Source organism: Falco punctatus (genome assembly GCF_963210335.1).
Source record: "Falco punctatus genome assembly, chromosome: 1".
In the NCBI taxonomy this organism is placed as follows: Eukaryota; Metazoa; Chordata; class Aves; order Falconiformes; family Falconidae; genus Falco; species Falco punctatus.
In genome coordinates, this window is record NC_137580.1 from 51191918 (window position 1) to 51217177 (window position 25260).

Genomic DNA, 25260 nt, shown 5'->3' on the forward strand with positions numbered 1-25260 from the left:
CAGGCATATAAAAGTACCCCTGACTTCAGAGAAATATGGAAAAGATGTAAAATGCCTGGGTGGTGAATGTTCCAGAAAGATGATAGACTATAATAAAGGTTGCCACCGGTCTCTGCTATAAATCCCCAGAGTGTAATGCAAGCAAAGTGGTGCTGAAATTCTTTACTGAGCTACCTCCTTGGCTTAAATTGTCAGAATATTTAACATTCCTTACTCTCTTGTTACACTATATCAGATTAGGAAACACAGTGAGCTAGTGGTAGAATTTTGACAGATTTTTCTAACCTTTTTTTTTTTTTTTTTTAATCCAGCTGCTAGGGCTACATATTAAGAGTTTCATTCACGCATATTTAGTTAGGAGTGTGGTTTGTATTTTTATTAATTGACACAGTTGTCCTGGTGAGAACTCCCCATGTATGCACAGGTATATTTACACAAGCAGTTTTTACACTTGTGCAATACTTCACCTGGCAAACTAAAGCAGGTGCAGACATTAATATTTGCAAAGCTACTGCCTCATGTGACAGCAAAGCTACTGCTGTCAATGTGACTGCGACTGCTGAACTCTTAGGTGGCAACAAATTCCTGCTACAACTTTTTCCCCTTGGTTTTTGTTTCTTATGTCTTTGGAAACTATTTCGCAAACAGGGATGATAGTTACCATGTGAGCCAAATTAGAGTTGCCCATCATACTCTGAAACAACTAGTAAATGGCATTTTCTCAATAGTATTCTTCACACCCTGACACGTGTAGAACATGCTTCTCTGTGATTCCTCTGAAACACAAGAGATTGTTTTCTTCTCCCTACTGGGTGCGAGTTTCATCCTACTCCCTGCACAGTAAACCCACCTGTTCTACAGTTAGGGGGTTATCTGGGGTTGGTTTGTTTGTTTGTTGGTTTTGGTTTTGTTTGTTTGGCTTTTTTTCTAGCCTTGTCATGTGCTGTGATTTGCTTTAAACCAGTGCGGTACAGAGGATTAGTGGCTCCTCTCAGGTATTGATTAGGATGCCTTTTAGCAGGATAGTGGTGGTAAAATGAAATTGTTCTGTGGTGTCTGTAGTGATGGATGGTGCGTATCTGATGGTAGGTGAGTAAAGGGTGAGACATGCTATCCATATAAATAAGCAACTTCTAATTCCTGTAGTGCATTGGTGAATTGTTTTTGCTCCATGCCTTATCAAGAAATGAGTGTCACCAGTGCAGGGACATACTGCCAGCTTTTCTTTGTTCCCCCAGTGCTAGTGCAATGCAAAAACATGTCTTTCCTGTCCTATCTACACTGTTTCTTCCCAAACCCACAATTTATTACCTGAGTATTGCAATTTAACCCCAGCCAGCAACTAAGTACCATGCAGCCACTCGCTCACTCCACTCCCCATCCCATGGGATAGGAAGGAGAATCACAAAAAGGTGAAACCTGTGGGCTGAGATAAGAGCAGTTTAGTAACTGAAACAAAGTCATAGCAATAACAACAATAATAATTGTCATGAAAAGGAAAGGGAGAGAGAGGAATAAAACCCAAGGGAAAAAAACCCAAGTGACACACAATACAGTCGCTCACCACCTGCTGACGGATGCCCAGCCAGTCCCCGAGCAGCGATCGGCCAGCCCCAGCCAACTCCCCTGGGTTTACATGCTGAGCATGACATCCCATTGTATGGAATATCCCTTTGGCCAGTTCAAGTTGGCTGTCCTGGCTCTGCTCCCTCCCGGCTTCTTGTGCACCTGCTCACTGCCAGACCATGGGGAACTGAAAAGTCTTTGACTTAGAGTAAGCACTACATGGCAACAGCTAAAACATCAGTGTGTTATCAACATAATTTTCATACTAAATTGCAAACACAGCACTGTACCAGCTACTAAGAAGAAAATTACTCTATCCCAGCCAAAACCAGGACACTGAGCACCATGCGACCTCTTTCAGCATAACTGAATTCTCATAATGGAGTCTTTTTCTGATGCACGTAATACATTTACTGTAGGATTTATAGAAATACAAATTGTCAAGCAAAATGAATGCAAAGGAATCTGTATATAATTGCCAAATAATACTGTATTGATTCATAATAAAAATGGATTTTACCTGGCAGGATACTGTATTTTTTTCTGCATAATCAGAAAGCAGGTTCCCCATGAATAATAAACATCTTGATCGTAAGGTGAAGACTAGGTCATCTGGCTCACCCTGGCTCACCTCCTAACAAGGGACATGCATCAGCTGTGTCAGAGTAGAAGGTTGTTGATGTTCGCTTTTTAGAGCCTGCTGAGGGATAGACATGCAGAAAATCCCTCCCTGTTTCTCTCACTCTTCAACATCATATAGATAAGAAAAGGGAAAACTTTCCCCAGAAGAGAGTTCGGGACGACTCACAGAGTGGAAAGGAACATGAGTGCATAATGAAGGCTAGCAAGTCTTCAATGTGATGCTGCTTTGAGGAAATAACCCCACTGATACAGGGCTCCATCTAAAAACATCCAAAAGCCTTTGGTACTACAGAAGGCCAACATCAATGCTGGTTGGGCAGTGTTTGTGTGCCAGGGTCTATCCATGTACATCCAACTCCCAACACTGCTTCATCTTGTTTGGGTTACAGGGTCACAAAGATATGCAAAGTCTACCCTTTGGAAGCCAGGTCTAAAACAAATATCAACACACTGCTACAGTATTTTAAAGTGAGTCTCGAATAAATTAATGCAGAATGTTTTTCAATCTTTCAGGAAAAAGAACTTCAGAAGAGAAAGTCTGAAATGAAGTTGGCACTAGCTCCACTGAAGGTACCGTATTTTCCTGAAAGCAGTGCAGGACCTACGCAGAGGTGTACCCCGTTGCTTACAGGCTTTGGTGCGTGTGCCTGCCTTATGCAGCTGCCCCTGACTTAGGCCTAAAGATGCTGGGCACTGGGCTTATAGGCAAGGGCTTGCTGACTTTATTACTACGGGTACTCTTCAGCCCAAAGGAGAACCTTGCACATGGAAAGGAAACGTCTCTTTCCAATTTATCTGTGCATGCATATTGCTGTTGCAAGGTGCAGAGGCACCTAATAGCCTAGAAGCATAGGAATGCAATCCATAGCTTTGGGTCAAAACATGTGAAATTACAGATCAGACACAAAATATACTCTTGCAGTCTCAACAGGGAGTGAAAACAATGTATATATGTTCGTGCCATATAGGCTAAACTGGCTTCTCTCACACGCAAGTGCCAGGAAAGGAACAGCTTCATTAAAAGGCTGCATGGTGAATGTCACAGGCAAGGAATTATTAACTCTGCTTTTGATGAAGAGGTGAAAAACTTGGTGAATGACGTGGCCCTGGCCGAGTACACAGCCACCTTTACACCAGTGTGTGACCAAGAGGTAAGCGTTTGTACTTCCTTGTAGGATCTTTCTGTTTTCAGTACTGTATTAAGTCCATGATTTATTTTTTTTAAGTGTTTAGTGAGACTCAGTATGTAGCTATAAAATATACTTCATTTATATATATATATATTAATATAAATATTGCTTCAGACAAGTTGGTAGAGTTGGCCATTTTACTGCTGTTCTGGTCAGGGTTTAAAACTTCAAGAGCTTATCACAAAGTATATCCGTGCTCCATGTAAAAAACACTTCCCTGATATTTTGACAAAGTGTCCTCGTGGATAATACAGTATATATTATTCAATTTCACTTCAAATATGAATTTTCCATTTTCTTCCTGCACAATGCATCATCTCAAATTTCTGAAGAAATCATTTAAAAAAAAAAAAGGTCTACAATGAAACATTTTAAGATTTAAGTCAACTCAGCGGACATTCATATTCAGAAGGGAGTGAGTTACATGTGTTTCGCTTGCAAGATGAAAGTAATTCTGGCGGGATACACTCTGCTTCATGCCTGGTTCTGTTCAGTGTTATCATTAACAGCTGGGATGCTGGGAATATACTTTGCTTTTTTTGAGTAACACCTGCTTGAAGACATTCTTAAGGACAGGAATCTGAATCTGGCAAGCTGGAGAAACAGGTATTTTCTTGCAATATTTCAGTAACCTTCAGACAAGCTCTTTTTATCCCTTGTTTTCTCTCTCTTATTTTAAACAAAGCCTATAAAAATACCCAAACAATATTTGGTAATGTTTGTGTCTACTATACTCAAGTACAGTTAAAAGGGAAGGAAGAAAAATATTTTGTGTTACACATTTGTAAAATATTGGGGAAGCGGCTGCCTGCCATGACAGGACACAGGACATAGATTCATACTATGTTTTGAACTTCAGCTCACACGATGCACTGCAAAATGAGTACATAAAAATAATTTATTTTTTAATGACACTGACATCTATTTTTCATCAGCAGAAGTAAAGACGCACAGAATGGGCACATGGTGTAGTAAATCCACAGGATTATTTTTCTGATTATTTTACAGTTTTACACACAGCGTGGTATTCTGTATCCCTCTGAAGCAGCTTGTTCTTCTAGTGTTATTACTTGCCGCAAGCTACCACAGTCATACTTGTTTCTGTGGCAAGAAATAATTTAACCGCATGTTAAGGAAAAGGTAGATTCATCCCTAGTTGCAGGACAGAACAGGATTCTGTGTCTGGCTACGTCTTCTTGGAGTATGTCATCTGGGTCTCACCCAAGCTCACACTGAGAATGAGTGCTTTATGTGACAGTAGTTAGTAACTCATCTGTCAGAAGGGAGACAATACTTCACTGCCTCCAGACACTTCCTCAGACATTGCTGTGATAAATGAGCATTAGTGTAAAGCTTCCCAATACAATAAATATCAAAATACTGTGCACACACACACTGTCTCCCTGAATGTCTAATTATCACAAAACCTAGCAGCTGCAGCAGGAGAGAATCTGTACTCTGATGGCCAGTGAATTCATTTGCAGTGTAGAATCCCCACATTCAATTCCCTGCTTCAAGAGATATTTAGCTATTCATACTAAGTGGGGCACAAACCCTTTCCCATAGTATCCAGCTCTGCAATGGCCAGAGGTCTCACTTAGGCTCAGGCACACTAGGATTCAAGCCTGGGTTGTTGGATCATGCAGAGAACAGACGGGTTCTTGCTGGGCACCTTGACACTGAGCTTCAGACCATTCTGGTCTGTGATAAGTACTGTGATAAGTAATTCCACGTGTAATAGGGGAAACCTTTCCTGCCAAGGCAGATCTGTATGTTCCCGTGAACAATTTAGGTTTCTGTGGATCACTTTTCCAGTGGAAAACATTTCAGTGAGAAAATGTCCAAGCATCATGACTCCTGATTTAATTAATAATGGTTACACTCAAGAAGAAGAGAGACCCTTTCATATTCATGTGGTACGTCATTTGGCTTTAAAAATCCTGCACTGAATTCTGTAGACATATGTTAGACTGAACTGACTTGTCATCTTTGAGGATTCATTTTTGCACTGCAACTCTTACTCTCACTGGAATTCACACCTAAAATTCCAGAGCTATGTCTCGCTTTCACTTATGTGAAACTCCTTTGAAAGCTTATTCCCTTCCTTCCACTCATTTTCATTTCTAAATCATTCCCAACATTTGAACGCTTCTAGGGAAAAAACTGGTAAAGTGAGGCGCTTTTTTTTTTGCTTCCCCCCCTCCTTTTTAAATTAAAGATTTGCAATTGGCTTTATGAATTTCTGGACCCAGTGACAAATGGAAGCCTGTCACACACTGACAGCAGACCTACCTGCTTTGGCTTACTGATGAATTTCAGCTGAAAGTTTGCAGTGATGAATGAAGGGCTGATCCAGGGGACTTTGCATTCAGTTCAGTGCCTGGCCTTTTGTAGCTCAGTAGAAAACTTTGTGTCTGGTTCTCAGAAGAAAATATGTTTTTAAATTCTTTTAAGAACTCTTTTTTTTTTTTTTTTTTTTTTTTTTTTTAATCTCGATATGGAATTACATGTATAATGGATAGATCTGCCTTAGTTGTGTGCTAGGAAGCTCCAGCTTCAGTGGAGGGCTTACAGGCATCAACAAGTTGCTCATGCTTAAAGACAAAACTGAACTTCAATTCTTTGCTCATTCAGGGCACAACAGATGATTGATCATTCCCTTCTTTGTGTCAGAAATATTTCCTTCCTAATGTTCACCCCAATTAAAATACTAAAACACGAAGACAGTGTGATGCAAAACTAATCATCTTCAGAGCTTCTCTTCAGACCTCACTTTCAGCGTTTGAGACTGTTCTTGGACACAATAAATCACTTGTTGTCCTGATGGCTTTATTTTGCTCATTTGCACTAACTCAGGGCTTCAAATCAGTTCAGCTGAGCAGAGCAGCATGCATTTTGAGTTCTGTCATTCTTGATTATTTTCACAGCCCAGTGTTACATTCAAATGTTTCTGAGTGAGAAATAAAATTTACTTGAATCATGTAGTATCTCAAGATCTTGTTCCATCAGTGTGCTCTTCACTGAGGCCAGATATACACCAGAGTAATGTTTCAAAAAGAAAGTCAATTTTCCTTCTTTTAATATTCTTTCCAAGTCCATGTAAAGAAGACTAGATTTTTAATGACTTTTCCTCACCATAAAACTGAGCACCGTGAAGCTCTTTATTTGTAATTTGGTTGAATTGAGTAATTTTGTATAATGTAATTTAATTTTAGCTTGTTTTATCCTAATAAACATATAAAATTGCACAGAAGGAGTTTTATTTCAATTCTTTTTCATCCAGAGAAAAAAAATCTATGTCACTGTAGTGAAAGCAAAAAGTGTGTGCAGGATGGTGAAGAAAAGCTGCCTCTCAATTTTGAGAAAAAATGGCCTTTTGGGGAGCCATAGGAATGACGATGTATGTCTAACGATGGACTTGAAATCTTTGGAGACACTAAGAAGTTAATTTCCAGGACTTTGTGATATATTTTCCTTTAAAAAATACCAGAACTGAGAAACCATTGAAGCCCCTTGTAGTGGAGCAATAGTAAATTTGAGCAACTGAAATAATTAAAACCTTGTTTCATTTCGGTGTTTGGAAAATGAAAGGCATGTGTCTGAAGAGGACACGTCCCAGGGACAAAGGCTGCCACCAGTGGGTACACGCGGCACTCGGCTCAGTGCCACAACTGGGATTCACAAGCCCAGTGTCAGAACGAAAATATGTGGTCAGTTTTGGCCTTTTGTCATATCTCATTTTAATCATCATTTCTTAAATGCTGATTTTATTTTATTTTTTTTTAATTGGAAAGGCCTTGGCCTTATCTTGCTTTACTTGCTGTTGTAGAATTAGTTCAAGGGCATTATTAACAGTTACTGCTTTTCTGCCTTTCCCAGTGGAAAGCACACAGGACAGCATTCATCAACTGATGTTAGACATTCATGTTCAATAAATGGCAAACAAAAAAGGGCTGAGACCGGGCTTTGCAACAGCTGCTTTGGTTGTGTTGGTCAGTGGGAAGCAAAAGATGATGCTCCAGATAACTAATAGGAAGTGTGAAAGAGGAAGCTCCAGTTTTTCCTGAATTTAGGTGTCTACTGCAGATTAAGAAACAGGCTTTTCCCAGTTTGACTAGCTTGAGCATGAGGCTGTGTCTACGCTGCTTTTGATATATAAGAGAACCACACAGAGGAGCAAGTGAGCTTGGCTTGCCTTCACGTGGGCTCCTCCCAGCCAGGGCAGCTGTGCAGTATTTTGGGGGCTTTTCTCTCTGTTTTGGGGTGTGTGTGGAGAAACGGGCATGTGTTCAGTCCTTTCCCTCAAATGACTGAGCCAACAGTCTGTGTCTGATTGCTGATGGCTGTAATGGGTAACACTGCTGTACTCAGGCACATCGATTTCTCTTGCACTGAAAGGCTTTGACTTGACATATTTTATATATTCTTTCCACAGTGGATCTGAAACTACTGCGACAACTCACCCTCATTTCTCAGGGCTGAGAGGGAATTTGTGCAAGGAATATGGGGATAAATGGAAGTGGTTTTTACTGCTTTTCATGGAGTCATCTTAAACCATAAGGATGGAAAGCTCCAGGCATAGAATATGTCCAGTGTAGTGATTTATTTGTTTTACAGAATAGGCAATAAATTTGGAGAATAGTATAGATTAATCCTCTTTTGTGTCAGGGAATTTCTTCTGGGATACTTTTTGGTAGAACAATGTTTTGGGATTTTTTTTTATTATTATTTTTCTATTTCTACTCATTTCTCTGCAAGAAACCACTTACTGCTTTCCTGTGAATCATATTTGAAGGAAACAGGCTTGAAATAACATTCTGTGATGATCTCCTTGAAATGATTTGTGTGTGGCTGGTGAGATCAGAAGCTTTTCTGGCACTGAGGGTGGGATATGTTTCATGTTTGATGTCTGTACTTCAGACAATCACAGCCGTGGTAGTTTATCTATTTCTTTTCATAGTTAGTGGAGAGAAAGAGGAACTTACAAGGAAGCATCCTGCCCATTTTGCATATCTGCTTGAGATAAGGTGAGAAGAGTTGTACATTTTGGACTCATTGTTTGCGAAGGGGACCAGGAGGACATATGCCTGGGTCAGATGAGTCCCTGCCTCAGAGGGGAGGATGAATTTACCTTTGAGTTTTCAGTCTTTTGGGGACCATGATGATCAAGACCAAGGAACCTTTCAAGACAAAATTTTTTGCAGGAAGAGGCTTCTTTTTCTGAAATTACAGAAAATGTGACTTGAAACGTTGGGATTCCAAGGAGAAGAAAGGGAGGAGATGGTGCTTGTTATTTGGTAATTTTTTTTAAGAAGGGTAAAATTCATTGCTGAAAGATATGTTATTTTTGACCTTCAGACACATTACTAAAAATACCAAAGGATATAATATATGGATTAAAAACAGTTAATGGCAAGTTGGTCTTTCCAGTGAAATAACTGATAAAGCTGTTCAATAATTATGTAAACAGCTGTTAGTACAGAGGGTACATACTCAAAGTTAGTGCCATTTTAAAGTAAAATTGGGTTTGGGTGACAAAAATTTAGATCTGTTTCCTGACTGCATACGTAATACAGATATTTTAACAGTACTTTTTGCTCTAATTTGTGCACAACAGCATGCGTTTGTCTACAGCAGTAAATGCAAGTAGAGTAACAGCCATGATGAAAAAAAGAAAAGCTTTAAAAAATAACCTTCCTTTATTTTTTGATAAATGTTATAATTTAGAATAAGATAAAACATGCAATTAAAAATATCCAGGTGAATTAAAACATTTTATTCTTATCTCTGGCACCACTGGGTTTTTTATTTTTGTTGGGGGGAGGTGTTGTATTTTGGTTTTAATGTCAATCCCTTATAGAACCTGGCATTATGCAAGTTTTCACTTCTGAAGCTTTAGTGGAATACCACAGTGTTTTCATTTCTTCCTAGGTGGGGTCATTTGTGGGAACTTGAGAGGAAAGCAAAAATTATCAAAGGAAAACAGAATCAATGTTGTAAAAAAAAAAAAAAAAAAAAAAAAAAAAAAGAAGACATTCATAGCCGGGGTTGAGACAAAATGCAGGATTTTTGCTTAGCTACACCCACAGTGCTATAGAAAATATGATCTTTAGTGTTTCACAGTCTTATGAAACACTGAAGATGAGCCTTTTTGAGAGAATCATACCAATATTCAAATATAGCACAGACCATACTGTGAAAGCTTCATCAGTGTAGTAGCAACTACGTTTACCTACCTTTCTACTGAATTTCACTACTTTGGCTGCAGCAGAATTCATTAAACCCAAGAGCTAGAAGAGTGTGTGGGTTGAACAGTTGAAAGAAAGGCACGACCCTGCAAGGAGGTTATTTTTCTAGAAATGAAATGTGCCAGTGTCACAGTTTTGATTTGGTGCTGCAGTTTCTCTAGTAGCTTTTCCAGCTCCCCAGTCTATGAGGGGGACAGTGATTTGCCTTTGCATGGGTCATTGAGCTCCAGAGCTGGTTCTGCTCCTGCTGACTTTCATCTGTCACCAGGGATGCCTCTAACTGTGTTTCCTGTAGTGAGGAAATTCTCATCAAATAATTTTAGAACCCATCTCTTTATGCCTTTAGAACATTTCATGGATGTCCTCTGTAACCCCTCCGTTGCTTTCAGCCAGCTGGCATTTTTTGAGAGTGCCGGGCAGAGATACTGCACTTATAACCTTGGTTAGAAACCAAGGACTTCTGAGGCTGCCTTTGGCTTCTGTGTTTGTAGGGGAACATCCAAATGTATAGCTTTCATTTTCCAACTGATGATGCTGGGATATGAGTGGGTGTTCGTGCCATCCTACCTAAATGAACACTGTATCCAGACAGTGGCACAGCCCCCTCTGTAATCAGTGTAGATGAAGTTAGTCTTTTAGGGAAGAGCAGCAATCCCAATTGTGCCCAGAGCTGGTCAGTATGACCAGTCCTTCGGTTCCTGGGTGTCACTGTCTTGCTCCCTAGCCTGTTGTTGAGCCCAAAGTAAATGACCTAGGTGGCAGCTGCTCCTGGTGTCACAGCTGGCCAAACATGCCATATTTGCTGCTTCAATGGGACCAACAGGCAGAATTCAGCAGCATTGGTTCCCTCCTCTCCTGGTGGGGAGCCAAGAGCAGAAGATAAAATGGTATGAAAGGCAGCATTCCCTGGGGGTGTTTGGACTCCTTAAGCAGTGTACCCTGGGGGAGGGTCTGTCCTGCAGCACACTGCATCCGGAGATGGACAGGCACAGCCCACCCTCCTGACCCCACGAGCTGAATACCAGGGTGCTGGTGTACTTCAGTATCATAAGACACATACTTCAGGGAGCCCCTGAGCTTTGAGGTTCAGTTTACTAAAAGGAGATAAGACCAATGAGCTTTTCCAGGTCTGGGTGGCTTGTACTTGTCAACAGCTGGGATTCAGCATCACCTCAAAAGCTATGGGATGGTACGGCACCACTGATACCTGTATGATTTAACCCTGATGCTGGAGCTGCTCTTAAGCTGCTTGCAAGCAGCATGTTTCTCATAAAGCTCCACAGTGATCACTCCTGCAGGACAGTCAAATTTCTTTTCCTGGCAATGGCAACAACTTACACACTGTCCATTCTTCTTCATGCCATAATAGAATTATATTTTGATGCATGAGCTTGTCAATAAATACTCACCTATTTGTGGGGTCACATCACAGCAATCTTACACCACTGCAGCATTTTAAAATCCTTTGAATTATTTTATTTTTTTTTTTTAAATGGACACAAATTATGTACCTAATATTTGTTAAAGATGTGCAGAGCAAACCAAATTTTATATTAAGTAACTATTTCTGACCTGGCATATTTATAGTATTAGCATTTTCGGAGGTTTTGCAAGAGGACTAATGGCCATGAGGTGATAACTCATGATCAAATGTATTAATTTTGGAAATAAATAAATAACTTTTAAAAACCCACAGGCTGAAACTGTTGTTAACAGTCTCATATTTGTTTTTTTCTGTGCAATTACAAGAAAAAAACGTAACACTGATCCTGTAGTTTTAATAAATTTGCATTTGTAGATAAAATACCCCTGCCCTGCGATACTCATTTATGTTCAGGGAGATCTTTTCCTCCTTGCAGATGTTATGAAAAAGTGCGTAATTAAACAACTACCATTTCTCTCTAAGTTTGGCTTCATTTGAGTGAAGATATTCAAGAATAATAACGTTTGTTCTGATGTTAAAGTTGATTTGGAGGTGAAATAAGATCAACTGAATTAATATTACTTTGGTTCAGAATAGGAGGGTCTGTGTAAAAGTTCATGCAGTTGAACTAACAGACTAAATCCATTCATCTTAACTTTCTTGAGCATTTCTAAGTAGACGAAGCTGAATTTCTTGTGTAGGATGGAGTGAGAGAATGTGTGTGAAAGAATTATGTTAGAAATTTTGAGATTCTTGAAGGGGAGACCTAGCACTAGGCAATTTTTAAAAATAGATTTTTTTTTCTACTTTTTATCTGGGTTTTCTTAATATCCAGGTGCAAATACCAGCTCTAGTTGAAGCTTAGAGATTTTGTTTTGGAGAAGAGTTGATGAATACAGGATTCCTTTTTAGACAGATGCAGGAATGCTTCACATTTAAAATAATTGGTGTATTATCTTTTTTCTTATTTTCATAAAGGTAGTTTATTTACTTTTAATTTCTGTGAACAGCATTGGAAAACTTCATTTAGCTTGAATTTCTTGAAATGGTGTCTTCTCTTGCAGGTGCTGCCTTCTTCCACAGACCTTTCAGAGGCCAATGGGCAGCCAGAGGGTCATGAGACAAGCATCAAAGGGAACGGGATGGCTGGGTCAATACCTGCAGACTCTCAGCAAGAGGTGGATAGCATCCATAGTTCTTGCGTCACTCCAAACATGTATGCTGGTTCTCCTATCAAATTAACAAGCCCAGAGAGGATCATAGCCTTGCATCGAGAACTAAGGCAAAACCATCGCAAAAATTGCCAGGTCAGTAAAAATTTTCTCATAGTTTTTAGTTTAGTGAAATCTATTAATCTCGGCACACATTTTATAGATCACATAGGTATTTGAATGATTGCTTCCAGAGATGCACAGTTGATTTTTAGTTTAAACAAGCTAACGATGATCAATGCTTAATGTTTTTCATCATACATTTTTTCCCCATTGTGTAGGAATGGCTTAGGTTTGTGAAAATAATTAAAAGGTTATTAAGAAAGTGATTGGATGCTTAAAAAGAAAAAAAGTTGTTATGTTGCTCTTGTCCTACCTTTTTTCCTACAAGTCTTTTTTTTTTTTTTCCAGTGATCCAATTATTCCTATGCCCTGAAGCTCTTTATAGTAATTTCCATTAACTGCAGGAATCCTGTTAAGAACAGAGCTGATCAATTGCAATTGCATTTGTGACAGTCTGCTGCTAAACTAAACACACAGGAGATTTTACCCTCTCTGAGAGAACATAACCTCTCCATAACTATATGAAAACGAATTTCAAGTATGCAATTACTGGAGCCAGTTAACTAGAGTAGTTACAAATACTACTCTATTGAATTCCCTTTATAATCTTGGATTAAAATAAATGTAATAAAACAAGGAAAAGCATAGTTTCTGGTTTTTGCATTAATAGTTGAAAAAATCATGCAAGATACTGAAATCTCCTTTTAGTTAAAAAATTTATTATACATTGAAATGGTGACTCAGAATTCTGATAGCATGTTAATTAGTCCAGGGGATATATGTGACATTCAAATCCAGTTTCCCAGTCATTTTCTCTATCGCAGTCGCATATAAAAAGGATCATTGAAAATATTGTCATAAAAGAAAATCATTATGGAGAGCAGAATGTAAGTAGCTCTTTGACTGACCCAACCTTTGTTAATGCAGGGAATTTTTATTGTGTATACATCACATGAGCTTTAATTAAATACCAATGAGAGTGTGACACAGGCCTACTGTACAATTATATGGGAACCTACATCTGAAATCAGCCATGGTGCATGGAGTGGCCTGTTTCCATGTAACATACAGAAACACACTGGGACGTCCAAGGTTATGTTTTCTTTCCTTCTTTCCTCCTCAGATACCTTCGGTTGTCTCCTCCAAGTCAAATCCCAAGGCTGACTGCAACCTGCCCATGATCCACGAGGAACCCCCTTGGCCTCTGCTGTCAAGGATGAAGGATGCACTGGTGCTTCCGGAGCGTAATGCTTTCTGGGCCACGCAGGGGAGGGATCGGTTGTTGAAATGTGATGATGTATATTGGGGTCAAATCGGAAATCACCATGCAGGTGCTATTCCCCAGGGAACGAAACAGAGAAATGCCGTTATGAATAAGGCATGGCCCTCTAGAGAAAAAACAGATGGCTCAACCTCAGCTACCACAGCAAAAAGCTATTTGTCAGACGTGTTGTCAGCAAGTAATAAAGGTCGAAATCCCGTGGGGAGAAATCAGCTACACATGAAAGAATAAAACCCGCAGAAATAAAACAAGGTAAAGCATCTTAGCAATGTGATTTCCCCATTGTTACAGATGTACTAAAAACTTTGTAAAACAAAGATATTTTTCTGTTTAGCATGGTCTAGCAACTAGTTTGAGATGACTGGAGAAATTACATGAAAATAGCTGTCATAATTTCTGTGATCAAAATTTCTTTGAACATTTGAGGTCACTGAAGCCTATGGATTTTTCAGTAGCCAGGCTGCGTCCCCATTTTTTTTCTCACTGCTCTTTTATGATTTGCTTTTCTGTTAACTGAGACTGTGAAACAATCTATTAGATAGCTGTTATATTTTATGTATAACCCATATCTTCAGTGTGTGGTGGCAAGTTCTGAAAGAACATCTGCCTCACATGACTGTTTGCTCTAGAAGTTAAGAAAATGTGGTGTCATGGACTTCCTAGAAATCCATTTTACAGAAATTGGTGGGTAGTTATGCTGTTAGTGTTTCTTCAGTGTCTTGTATTTTTTTTTTATTTTATCTTTTCTTTTTTTTAATAAGCTGACGTACAGCAGGATACTCAATGTATTCCTGCAGATGGTAGCACCTGTAAAACAGCATGCTTCAGTTGTTACTTTTCAGTAACAAATTGCAGCTTAACTTGAGTAGTTTTACTGGATGTGTCCCTGATCGCTTTCTTCAGGTGACCACTTGGGCAGCACGAGTGCAGTAATGTCTGAGTTCAAGGGGTGGATGGTTCAGACTGCACCCTGGGCTGCCAAAGCCCTACACCTACAACAGGGAGAAGGGGATGCAGCGCCAGGTCACCTGCACTAGCACAGCTGTGGCAGTGCTTTCTCATAGTCTGGCTCAGAAATAGTTGTGTTCTGGGCTGCATGAACCTTTAATGGATCTTGGTTATGGGAGGGAGGAGAGAAGAGTGTCTGTGCCAGTACGTGTGTGTACTAACACCAGTTGACTCTGGGAAGTTTAACTGAGCATAGTTGTAAATTCCCCAAAACACTGATTTATACTGGGATCCCACCAGAGTTAACACTTTTGGAAAACCTCCATTATTCACATCTCCCAGCTATCTTTATTTTTAATGACTTTTGTTAGAAAATGGTGTTTTTAACACACAGTAATATGTGGCGCTGTTCCTGTGCTTTTCCTCTGCCACCATTGATTGCCCCAGCTGGTTCATAGTGCATTGCTACTTTGTTTGATGCTGCTTTTTGGAAGCCAGAATCAAAATGACTGCTTTTGAAGAAATATTAATGCACACACTCACACTTTTGGGGGAAACCTGTCTCCATTTGCTCAGTAAGGTAGCAGTACAATTGCTTACAGCAGTAACTGAATTGGTCTTCATCCGGCATGTCTTTAGTAAATACACACCAGATGCCAAAGGAAATAGCTCCTGGAAGTGATGTTTTGGAGCACTGTCTAAGCAGAGGAGACACCACTGAGGTTCCAAAATCTGGGCTTCTGCTTTCATGTGTCTTTTCTTCCTAATACCTGCCCAGCACTTCTGATAGTAGATATACCTGATACCCAGCCACCAGCTGTCTTGTCAAATGTTAAGATACTTTGATGTGCAAAACCACTCGTAAATATTTAACGTGGTAACTTTTACATTGATAAAATGATGCTTGAAGAGTTAGCACTTGCGAAAACTTTTTTGGAGCTTTATCTTGCTGACAGTGAAAAAGCCTGGTAGTTCAGTCTGGAGGTCAGATCATAATGCGTGAAGTGTGCTAATAAAATATGGGTGTTAATAATACCCTGTGATAAGAAGGTAGTAAGTCTTTGTTATCCTAGTGTAGCTATCTACTCTGTGATTGAGAGCGTAGTAACTTACCATGAAATTAAGCCTTTCTCAGTGCAGTCCCTTTCTATCAAAGGCAAGTATGGTTTATTTTAAACTATCAGTCTTCGTTTTAAGCTAATTAGGTTATTTGGCCCCATTCTTCCTTCTGCTGGAATTAATAATTTTCTGAACAAGGGCTGCAGACACACACAGGTGTAGATGGCAGACAGACATTTGCAAGCATATTACCTGCACTGAAGCACCGCAATGCAAAATGGACTCAAGCAATTCCTCAGGCAAATGGATTCTGTGCTGGCACTTCGTAGCTTTGCTTCACAAGTCAACAGATCTCAGTTAAAATCCTGCAGCTCCTTGTGTTTATAATTTGTTAAGACATTCATCCTACTAGAAAGCATCGTTTATATTTGTGCAGGTGCCACAGTTGTCGTTTGGCCCACTGTTTTAGCTGCTCTTAATTTCTCTTAAGTAAAAATGTGAGATTTCAGACACTGCAGTGGTTTTCTTTAAACCTCTGTCCTACTCCATTTTTTCCCACTACTGAATGGGCAAATGAGAAGTGGTAGTCAGATTATGCCAAATAATGTGCCAGTTGATCTACGAGAAGATCAGATGATGCATTGCACCAGGAAACAAGGTCCTTCAAATTCTTTAAACACAGTCATTTATAGAAACCAGCTCCAAGATGTACAGAGGCCGGATGGTTTGTATATTGGTGTCCTGCCAAGCTGAGGTCCTTTGGGATTCTGAGCTTGCTGAGTGACTCATACAGAATAATTAATATTGCCCTGTATTCTGTAAATGGTTTAGGGTTTTATGAAATTGAGGGTGATCAGTAGCAATGTGCTTACAGCACGCATCTGAACAGTTGACTTGTGTTGAGTCACCTGTGATCTGCTGTTTGTCATCCATCGACCCACCCAAGTCAAGCACATTAACCGTACTTGACTGAACAGTCAGGACACTTGGAAGGAGGCTGGATGGCAGCATGCTTCCTACCAACAGATGTCACTGAGCCTGCTTCCCATGCAGACTCTTCTGCTTACAAAGAACAGCACAGAAAACTCTTAGCTAGGATCAATAGTTCACATCAAGTGAGTGTTTATTAATGTATTCAGGCAATATTTGCCCAGTTCTTATTTTCTGTACTTGAACTCTCCAGTACTAAAGTCAAAATATCTCATTTTAGCAGCAAAGTAATCTCTGTTCCCTCTAGTTTTAACAGAAGTATTCCTCAGAAATAGAATATAAGTGCAATGCATGGAATTAGAAACCTGAAACGGTACATAGTGCTTTTTAAAGGCCATGTGAAAAATAAATTTCAAAAAGGAAACTTAGTGTACCTGAGCCTACAAATACATGGTAAAGTAGTTTGTACCCTCTTTGTAGGGAGGAACTGAAATCTGACAATCAGAAACCACTGAAAGGAATAGCCATTCTCGTATGACAGGTAAAAAAAAAAAGGGGGGGGGGGGGGGGGGCGGAAAGGAAAAAAGAATTAATCTCTTTCTCCCAACACTGAACAAGCAGGTTTATGTAATCAAAAAAACCTAATAATTCTCCTGCACTTGTGCTTCATCTATTTTGCTTTCCCCTGGTAGGAGAGGGAACCTACTGCCAGTTTTTATGTTCAGATGAAAAGAAACAGAATACCTACAGTGACACATCATGTGTATTTTAAAGAAAGTTCTCTTTAGTCAATGCAATTCTTGTATTAGATGACTACTTCTATTCCTCTTATTTTTCAGGAAAACAGCATCCATAATATTTAAAAAAATAATAAATTGCTCTGTATTTTGTCTACGCTCACCTGTGCATGCAGTCTTACTTAACTACCAAAAATTCATTATAGAGGTTCAAAAGGTAAAGTCTGTTGCCAGTTACATTTTAGAAACATCTAAACAGACATGGTTTGGTCATAATTGGTGGAAGGGTCTGCATCCCTCTTTGAGAGCTAGTCTGCTGGAGAAGGCCTGAAAGGCACTGGAAACTAGGGAAGAAATCAGGACTCAGTGTCTTTAAAGTAAGCGCTGATGTCTGCTCTAGTTTCTCCTGGAGATTAACCATTTGTAGAAACTGCAGGCTCTGGAAGCCTGCCACTCCCCATCTATTGCTTATCTTGTGCTGTGAAAAGCTTTTGTGCACAATAGGGATTTGAGGATCAGATCTGATGCTCAGCCCATGCTAACTTGGTACCCTACTCAGGACTGATATTTGTATGGGTCAGAACAAAAACAAGTTGCCCATGGTTAAACATTCTGTAGTCCTTAATAAATTGTGTTTCTATTTTTTGGGTAGCAATTCTGATTTGTAAAAGCACTAATATCTTCTTAGTAGCAGCCTTTTCATTTAGCCCTTAAGCTGATGGATATTAAAGCTCCTAATTAAAACCAGATAATGCATGAAAGATTTCTACAGTGCAGACCTTCCTCTTAAGGCCCGATTAAACCAAGAAACTCCCACATCTGTTTGTACAACTATATTCTCAGCAGGTCAGGCAGCTGGTAGCATGGATTTAAGTCCATCTTTCTTGCATGAGCTTTTTCTTGGGAATAAAGAGAACACGAAAGGCTAGGACAGAAAATGGAGTATTTCAGAACCTTTGGCCTGTTACATTTAGCTAGGAATATTGTCTTTCCGCAATCTGGGGCTCTGATCCTGTCAGTCAGGATAATGGTGAACCCTAGAATAATGTGTTCATTTACATATGAATATGTACATATTGTTTATGTGCATACACATATATCTATATATTATTGCATGGGGCTGACATAAATAAAGGTAGGATAAAATAATGGGGAGAAGTCCTTTTCCACAGATCTTTCTCTCTCTTCTCCCCTTCCCCCTTTCATTTTTCCTCTCTCTGTTGGGATTTGCTAATAGCGGTAGGGACGTGAGAAGAGGCTGATTTGTTTATTTTTTTAAAATTATTATTTTAAAGAGTGAATTTCAACCTTAAGTTAAGAGGAAATAAGACTTTGCAGTGGAAGTTCTGGTTGAACCTTGACTCTACTGCAGGTTAAAATCCAGGTGTGTATCAATCTATCTTCCCTCTCCCAAATGCATCAGTTTCCATGGGAAGGCAGCTCACTCGCGCGCTCTGCCTGCCAGCCTGAGTGTAGATGGGACCAGGGCAAGGGGGGGCACTCACCCTGGAGCACCTTAGCTCCCCATTGCCTCTTTTGCTGCTGAAAGAAGGGATGAAAAAAGATCTGTGGTTGTATAAAATATTCTCAGTACATTTTTGCCTTGCTTTTTTATGCATAAACTATTGCATCTTTACTGGTTTGGAGTTAGGCACCAGGGAAAATGCCAGGTTCCCACCGTGGAAGCTAGGCTGACTTGTGCCCGTGTTGAAGATCTCTCGAACATGTAGCCACTATCCTATTCCATGCAATACAACCTGTCTGCGTTTGGAAAGCTCAGTGCCGTGTGGAAAGTCCTGGAGAGAACATGGTATGGCTGGTGAAGTAAGCAGCCCTTAAAAAGAAGGGGGCTGGGGAAGGGTAGGAAAAAAGAGCTGGAGGATCCCATTACAGATGATGGGTCAGGTTCACCAGGGTGCCACAGCAGCTCGGTTTCAGTCTGGTGATCCAGTGCAGCTGGCTTCCCAGGCACTGAAACAGAAATGCCCAAGCCATTAGTGAATCAGGTCAAGTGTCTAAGGATGGAGAGAGAGAGTTCTTTTTGTGGTGGGTTACTGGGAATATTTCATTGACAGTTACTCAGAAATTAAGATGTTATCTGTTCTGCATAGCCACTGAATTTTTGGTCACAGTGTGAGAACGTGGGGCGGAGTAAAGGGGAATTTCAGCAAAGGATTCCTCAAAGTTCACTTGGGTCAGACTTGTAGTAATTGTATTTGGACAAGAGTGAGAAGCTTTCAAGCGCGCGGCCTTTCAGCATATGGCTGTCTGGCAAAGCCTTCTTCAAGTGAGAAGTTCCTGGAGCACATTATCGATTTTTGTAACAGGGCTCCGAGGCTGAAAGTTGCGAGCTGTTCTTTCTCACCCTTAGTGAAAGCCGCAGCTAAAAAGGGAGGATGTGGCCGTCTCTCGTTGCCCTCCCTTGCCCCCACCATCTGCTGGGTGCTGCCTCTCTGCTTTCCCATCTGTGGGCTGGGGACTCTGTCTCCCAGCAGCTGCATCTTTGTTTCCAGCTGGCTGCAGACAGGCCCTGCTGGTGAACAGGCTTTAGCATCTTGGGGTGAGGGTGCCAGGCTGGAGAGTACCCCTCATTTGTGGCTGTGCAGGGAGCTCTGCCTGGGGGGCATAGGGCTGCTCTTGTCTCTCAGAGGAGCTGGTTTGTAGGAGAAACTGCACACCCTCATGTGGCTGCTCTGTGGAGGCAAGGGGCTGCAGTCTGCTCATCTCTGCCACCCTTACAATTCCACATGCCTTTTCGGTGCCAAGATGCTGTGGCTTCCGAATGAACAGTTAGTTAGAGATCTTGTGTGGATGGTGGATCTTTTGCAAGTGGCTGTTTATCAATGAGCAGACAGGTTGTCTGATGTACGTGAGCTGGGCAGAAATAAAGAACAAATCTACTTTATATCGCTCCTATATGATCTAGATACCTCATTATTTTGCAAAGCAAAAGTGTACTGCCTGCATCCTATAGCTGGAGAGAAGTGTAGAGAAGCCAAGGTCCAACGGCTTTAATTAAGAGCACACTGAGCATTATCAACACTAAATTAAGGCATGGTCTCCAGGAGGGCAATTCCCAAAGTCTGACCTGGAAGGTAGAGGCCTTGGTTGTGTATTTTTTATGATGATGGCTGCAGAGGTTTTCATCCTCTAATTTATGTCTCATAGATCATCACGGCCCTGGCTCTATTGCCTCCCATCCACTAACAGAAATTGCCATCTCCTCAAACCTGTCAGTGTGGCTGTCAAGCGATAACTCCCTGAAACCATTTATGTCAAAATGAACCTGCTAAAGGGCAGGTGACCACAGAATGAGCTCTGCAAGTAGTTCTGGGGAAATAGCAGTGTGTGGCAGATGGCTGGCTCTGAGTGAGTGTTTGAGAGAGGGTATTGGAGGCAATAACCTCTTCAGTTTTTTGAAACCTAAGAAACACAGCTGCAGCTGGTGTGGACTAGTATCCCAGTGTGTTAGGTGATATGAATTGCATTCAGAATAGAAAGTACCTTGTGTGATGATGCTTAGAAGAGCCAGAGAAAATCACTGCTTGTTGTACCCGACATGTGCATCTTTCCCAGAGCAGCATGTTCCTCTAGTCCCCCCCCTTTAGATATCTCTGTGAACCTGGGATTTGCACTGACTTTTGCATGCAGACGGACAATTGACTCGATGCTTCCTGGTTCTTCTCGGGTGACACAACATCTTTACTAGGCTACAGAATTAAGCTCTTTATTGCTTACAGCTCAGCCAGCTTTGCAGACCCTCACAGCAGTGACTGTCAGATGTCTGGCTGCCAGGCAGGGAGCTTGTTATCACGTGTTTAGGAGCAAAACTTAATTCATGCTGTAGGGAGCGTGATTCCTTGAAAGATGTATGTCTGAGTTAGTGTCCTGGGGTCCCTGACAATCATGAAAAGAAATCAGCACTTGATCTACAGGACAGGATCCATCTCATCTTAATGTATATCTAAAATAGGCAAGATGATCTGCATTCTAGGGGTGCCTTTTTCAACTCAGACTATGAAGATGAGTGGAGGGGGACTGCCTCAGATGTCAGCTCTACACTGCAGAAGAAAGGGAGGGTGATTCCCACCTAAGGTACTGTGACCAAGGTCATATGGAATTTGGTTGTGGCAATTCGGTAGTGCCTTGCAGGACAAAGACTTGAAATCTTCCTCCTGTATCCTAGGTGACTGCTTTGAACACTGGACTAGCTTTCTTGTAAGAGACAATGGACATTAACACTTGGGAACTTCTCTTTTGTGTTGTTCTAGCTTTTTTTTTAATGTTCTGCCTGAGGACTTAATTCTTGGTACTTATACCTTGGATTAACTATATAGTTTTGTCTTAATTTATAGTCACCGACTCTGGATTCACTGTAAGATACTGAGGTACCAGTTTGTAAGTATATTAAATAGGAAATAAAACATGTATGTATATCTGCAGGCTTGTTGACCTGACAAATTCTCCTGAGGCCCCAGGAGATCAGAGACACCATTCATCGAGTGAGGCATTGAGCATATGCCAGGTCTAGTGCTAATACTTGGGAGCTTTTGCATAAAAATAAGCCGGATTCACTGTTCTGTGTCTGTGAAATGTGTGCTCCTCCTCAGCTGCACATGCTTCCTTTTGAACAGTGTAAATGAGGACAGTGCAGAAGAGAGGGCAACAACTTATAAAATAGTGTATTCAAACACATGGTTTCAGCCCGAGCTGTGGAGAGTTTTCTTCCCTGGATTAGTACCTGCAGGGCTGCCATTCTCCTGGGAAGTCACGTAAGCACGTGTGTTTCCTTCAGAGGGCTTCTGACCTCTTTTGTGGTGTTCTTCTTAATTTCTGTGTCCTAAGTAAGGTGATATTAAAACAAATCCTTGTTGGTATGCTTACTTGGGAGCTTTACAGAGTGTAAAGGAGGGGAAGTAGTTTCTGCTGCTCCTAAATTGAAAGTAATCGTTCAAATTCCTGCAAGTCTCCAGAAGATGACATGCCTGCTTAAGAATGAGCACTGCTCTTTACAGTGGCAAACAGGATGCTGGGGACAGAAAATGTGATTGTGAGGACACATCTTTCACTTTAATAAACTATTTTGAGAAGGTGGCTCTGCCTCAGTTTAATAGGAGTCCTTGGGAAAAAAAAAATCTAAACTCTAACATGAAAATAAACACTCCTATTTTGAAACAAACATACTTCTGCAGTACTGGAGTAAGTTGTAAATTAAGCCTTTTATAGACAAATGAGATATGAATAAGACAATTGCCTTAGCAGTATTATTAGGAGTAATAACTTCTGTTGTGTATAAATCTGACCCTTTTTGAATGTAAAAATATTCATATTTTATTTCCGAGCCTAGCTTTTCCCTTGGAAGAGGTTGTCTTGTCTGTAAGACTTATCTGAAATGTCCTATTATGAATTACCACTTTTGAGCTCTGAGTTGAACAGAGATCGTAGTGATATATTGTTTTGCACATCTCTCCTGGATACTCTGGAAGATTAACACTGGGGGCTCCTTCCTGCTCCAGAACGATTGTTTAGGGACTAATTGCCAAGTCACAATGTTGTACAAAACGTCTGAATCTGCTTGCCAATATCCTCCCTGATTTTCGATGGAAGGAACTGCATTTCCATCTGTGTGCTTTACATTGGGACCCCTTTACACAGGGGTCTCCCCTCCCTGGGCAGAGAGTTTATACTGCTCCCACAGTCAGTGCACCTGGCGTGTTTTCCCTTGGCAGCACAGCCATTACATCCCCAGCCATTGCAAAGCTGATACCTACCCATCGACACTCAAAGAAAATAAAACATCAGTCATATGGACCTCAGGCCCCGGGAGCTGCACTGCTGCCTTCTGCACGGGAAGCCATGGGATCCTTGGTATTTTTGGATTGCTGCAACTGAACTCAGTGTCATCTGTTAATGACCACACCATTAAAAAATCAGCTTCTAATTTATTGCCTAATTTATAAGCCCACCTGATAAACCCGTGACACAAGTTGAACTCATGTTCAATGTTTAATGTGAAGTAAAAGGTAGTGTTACGTGGCCCAGTTAGATTAGATGCTCTTGATCTAATCCTGTCACTCAGCCACAGCTGTTAACAGGTTTATGTCCTTGTAAAAGACTGTACCTGTGCTGCTGGAGGTTTTCAGACTAAAAGAAAATCACATTATAACAAAATATATAGTCAGAGCTTATATAACTCAGTAGGATAAGAGATAAACATCCATAAACATAATCAGAAATTTCTAGGTAGATATGTTTAAACAAATAGGATATTTACCATGTGAAACATTATGGAGGTTTTTCAAAGTTGTAAGAAGGAATTAGATATCCAGATTTCATTGCCTTTCCATTTTAGTTGGTAACTAGCTCCTCTTATGTCTGAAAATGTCCCCTAAATTATTGAATTTGATTATACATGTCATATATAATCATATAGGGCTAAAGATGAGGATTTTTTGTGATTTTTAAATTCTGGGTTTTTTCAGTGCAGATTTCCAATTGAAATGCCTACCCATGGGGCAGTATAGATAAAAGCAGCTAAAGAACCTCAAGGTGTTTTTTCTGGGACTTGGTAATATTTACTTTGGTAACACCTGGCAAGTGATAGTGCTGCTGAAAAGGTTTTTCATCACCCTGGGCTTCAGGAAGTGGCTGCGGAGCTAACTGCCACACCACAGGGACAGCCTCAGTCACGTGTCGGGTTGAATGGGAATTAACACATTCCAGAGACGTTAAATTAATGTTCCCTTTAGGAAGGACACTTTTCTTCTCCCCCTTTTTGTGTGACACGATCAATCAGGGAAACCTTTGATACAGAATATTTTGAGCGAGCATACAATAAATAATATCCTCTTGACTGCACTCAAAAAAAAAATCAGAAAGAGTTTTCCTGGTGTAATGAGCAATAACTAGAACAAAGATCATTTGGGAATGAAATGTAGCTGTTTGATCCATTTGATAATTTCCATCTGGATGGCATTTGCTTCCCTCAGCAAAGGGAATGGGAGCTGCCTAGTTCTAGGCAATCTGTTCAGTTTCTTTTATGGAAAAGGACAGTTTAGCTATTCCTTCCATATGGGCATACATTATTACATCTAACAAACATGTTGTTCATCTTTCTTTTTTTTCAGACCCTCTAAGAAGTTTTAATTCCTGGGTGGGATGGGATGGGGGTTGAATATCCTCTCCCTGCACCCCCCCTCAGTAATCAATAAAGGAGGGGAAAGATCCCCATTGTTCTGTATAGACAGGTGCTAGTTAATGTACTAAAACAAAATAAACTTTGCTTGAGGGAGCAGAAAGCAAGATAGCTGTAAGAATACCAGAATAGTCATTGTTCGTCTGGGCCTGAGGATGCTGGAGGAGTAAAGATCTGCAGGTGTTGGCTCCCTGCTACCATGGGACCCAAGTCATGCAATCTGCCATAAATTAAGCAAGTTCTATCTCAGGATTCCACCTCTAGAACAGTAAAGTATTGTAAACATTAAAAGAATCATTATAATTGTAATGTCATCTCGGGTAACCAAAGAGAAACTATTTTCTTAGTACAATGAGATAACACTGGTTAATTTTGCTTTTTTTGCCACTGTCCTGGGACTACTGAATCTTGCGCATTCTTAGGAGTTTTTTTCCAATTTGTGGGGTTTTTGTCTGAGGCAGCCTGTGCCCTTTGATTAGCTTTCAAGAAGACTTGCGTATCGGAGGGAATGCATCAGAGCTGCTCCACTGGCATTCTGGCTGGGCAGTGAGGTCTGCACCCTCACCAGGCACAGTCATTTCAGCATGAATTCCTGTTGCCCAAAATGTCATGAGGTACTCAAGTACAATAAGCACATAGGCACTGGTGCTTTGTTCTTGGAATACTTTTATTTGAAAAGCAATTCTGTCCTCGGCATCATAATTATTTTGGAAGTGCTGGTGTTTAAAACCTTTGAAAAAGCACTGAAATTTCTTCCTGATATCCC

The 25260-nt window shown here is 40.5% G+C and overlaps 1 protein-coding gene across 1 annotated transcript in view; it reads left to right on the top strand.

The window, feature by feature from the left end:
- Nucleotides 1-25260, top strand: part of LOC308057204 (uncharacterized protein C4orf50 homolog) — a 52525-nt gene that overhangs the window by 22503 nt on the left and 4762 nt on the right. Inside the window, 5 exon segments of the mRNA XM_080373377.1 lie at nt 2722-2778; nt 3177-3359; nt 12134-12376; nt 13467-13821; nt 13824-13877. Coding sequence (XP_080229503.1) covers nt 2722-2778; nt 3177-3359; nt 12134-12376; nt 13467-13821; nt 13824-13877 — 892 coding nt within the window.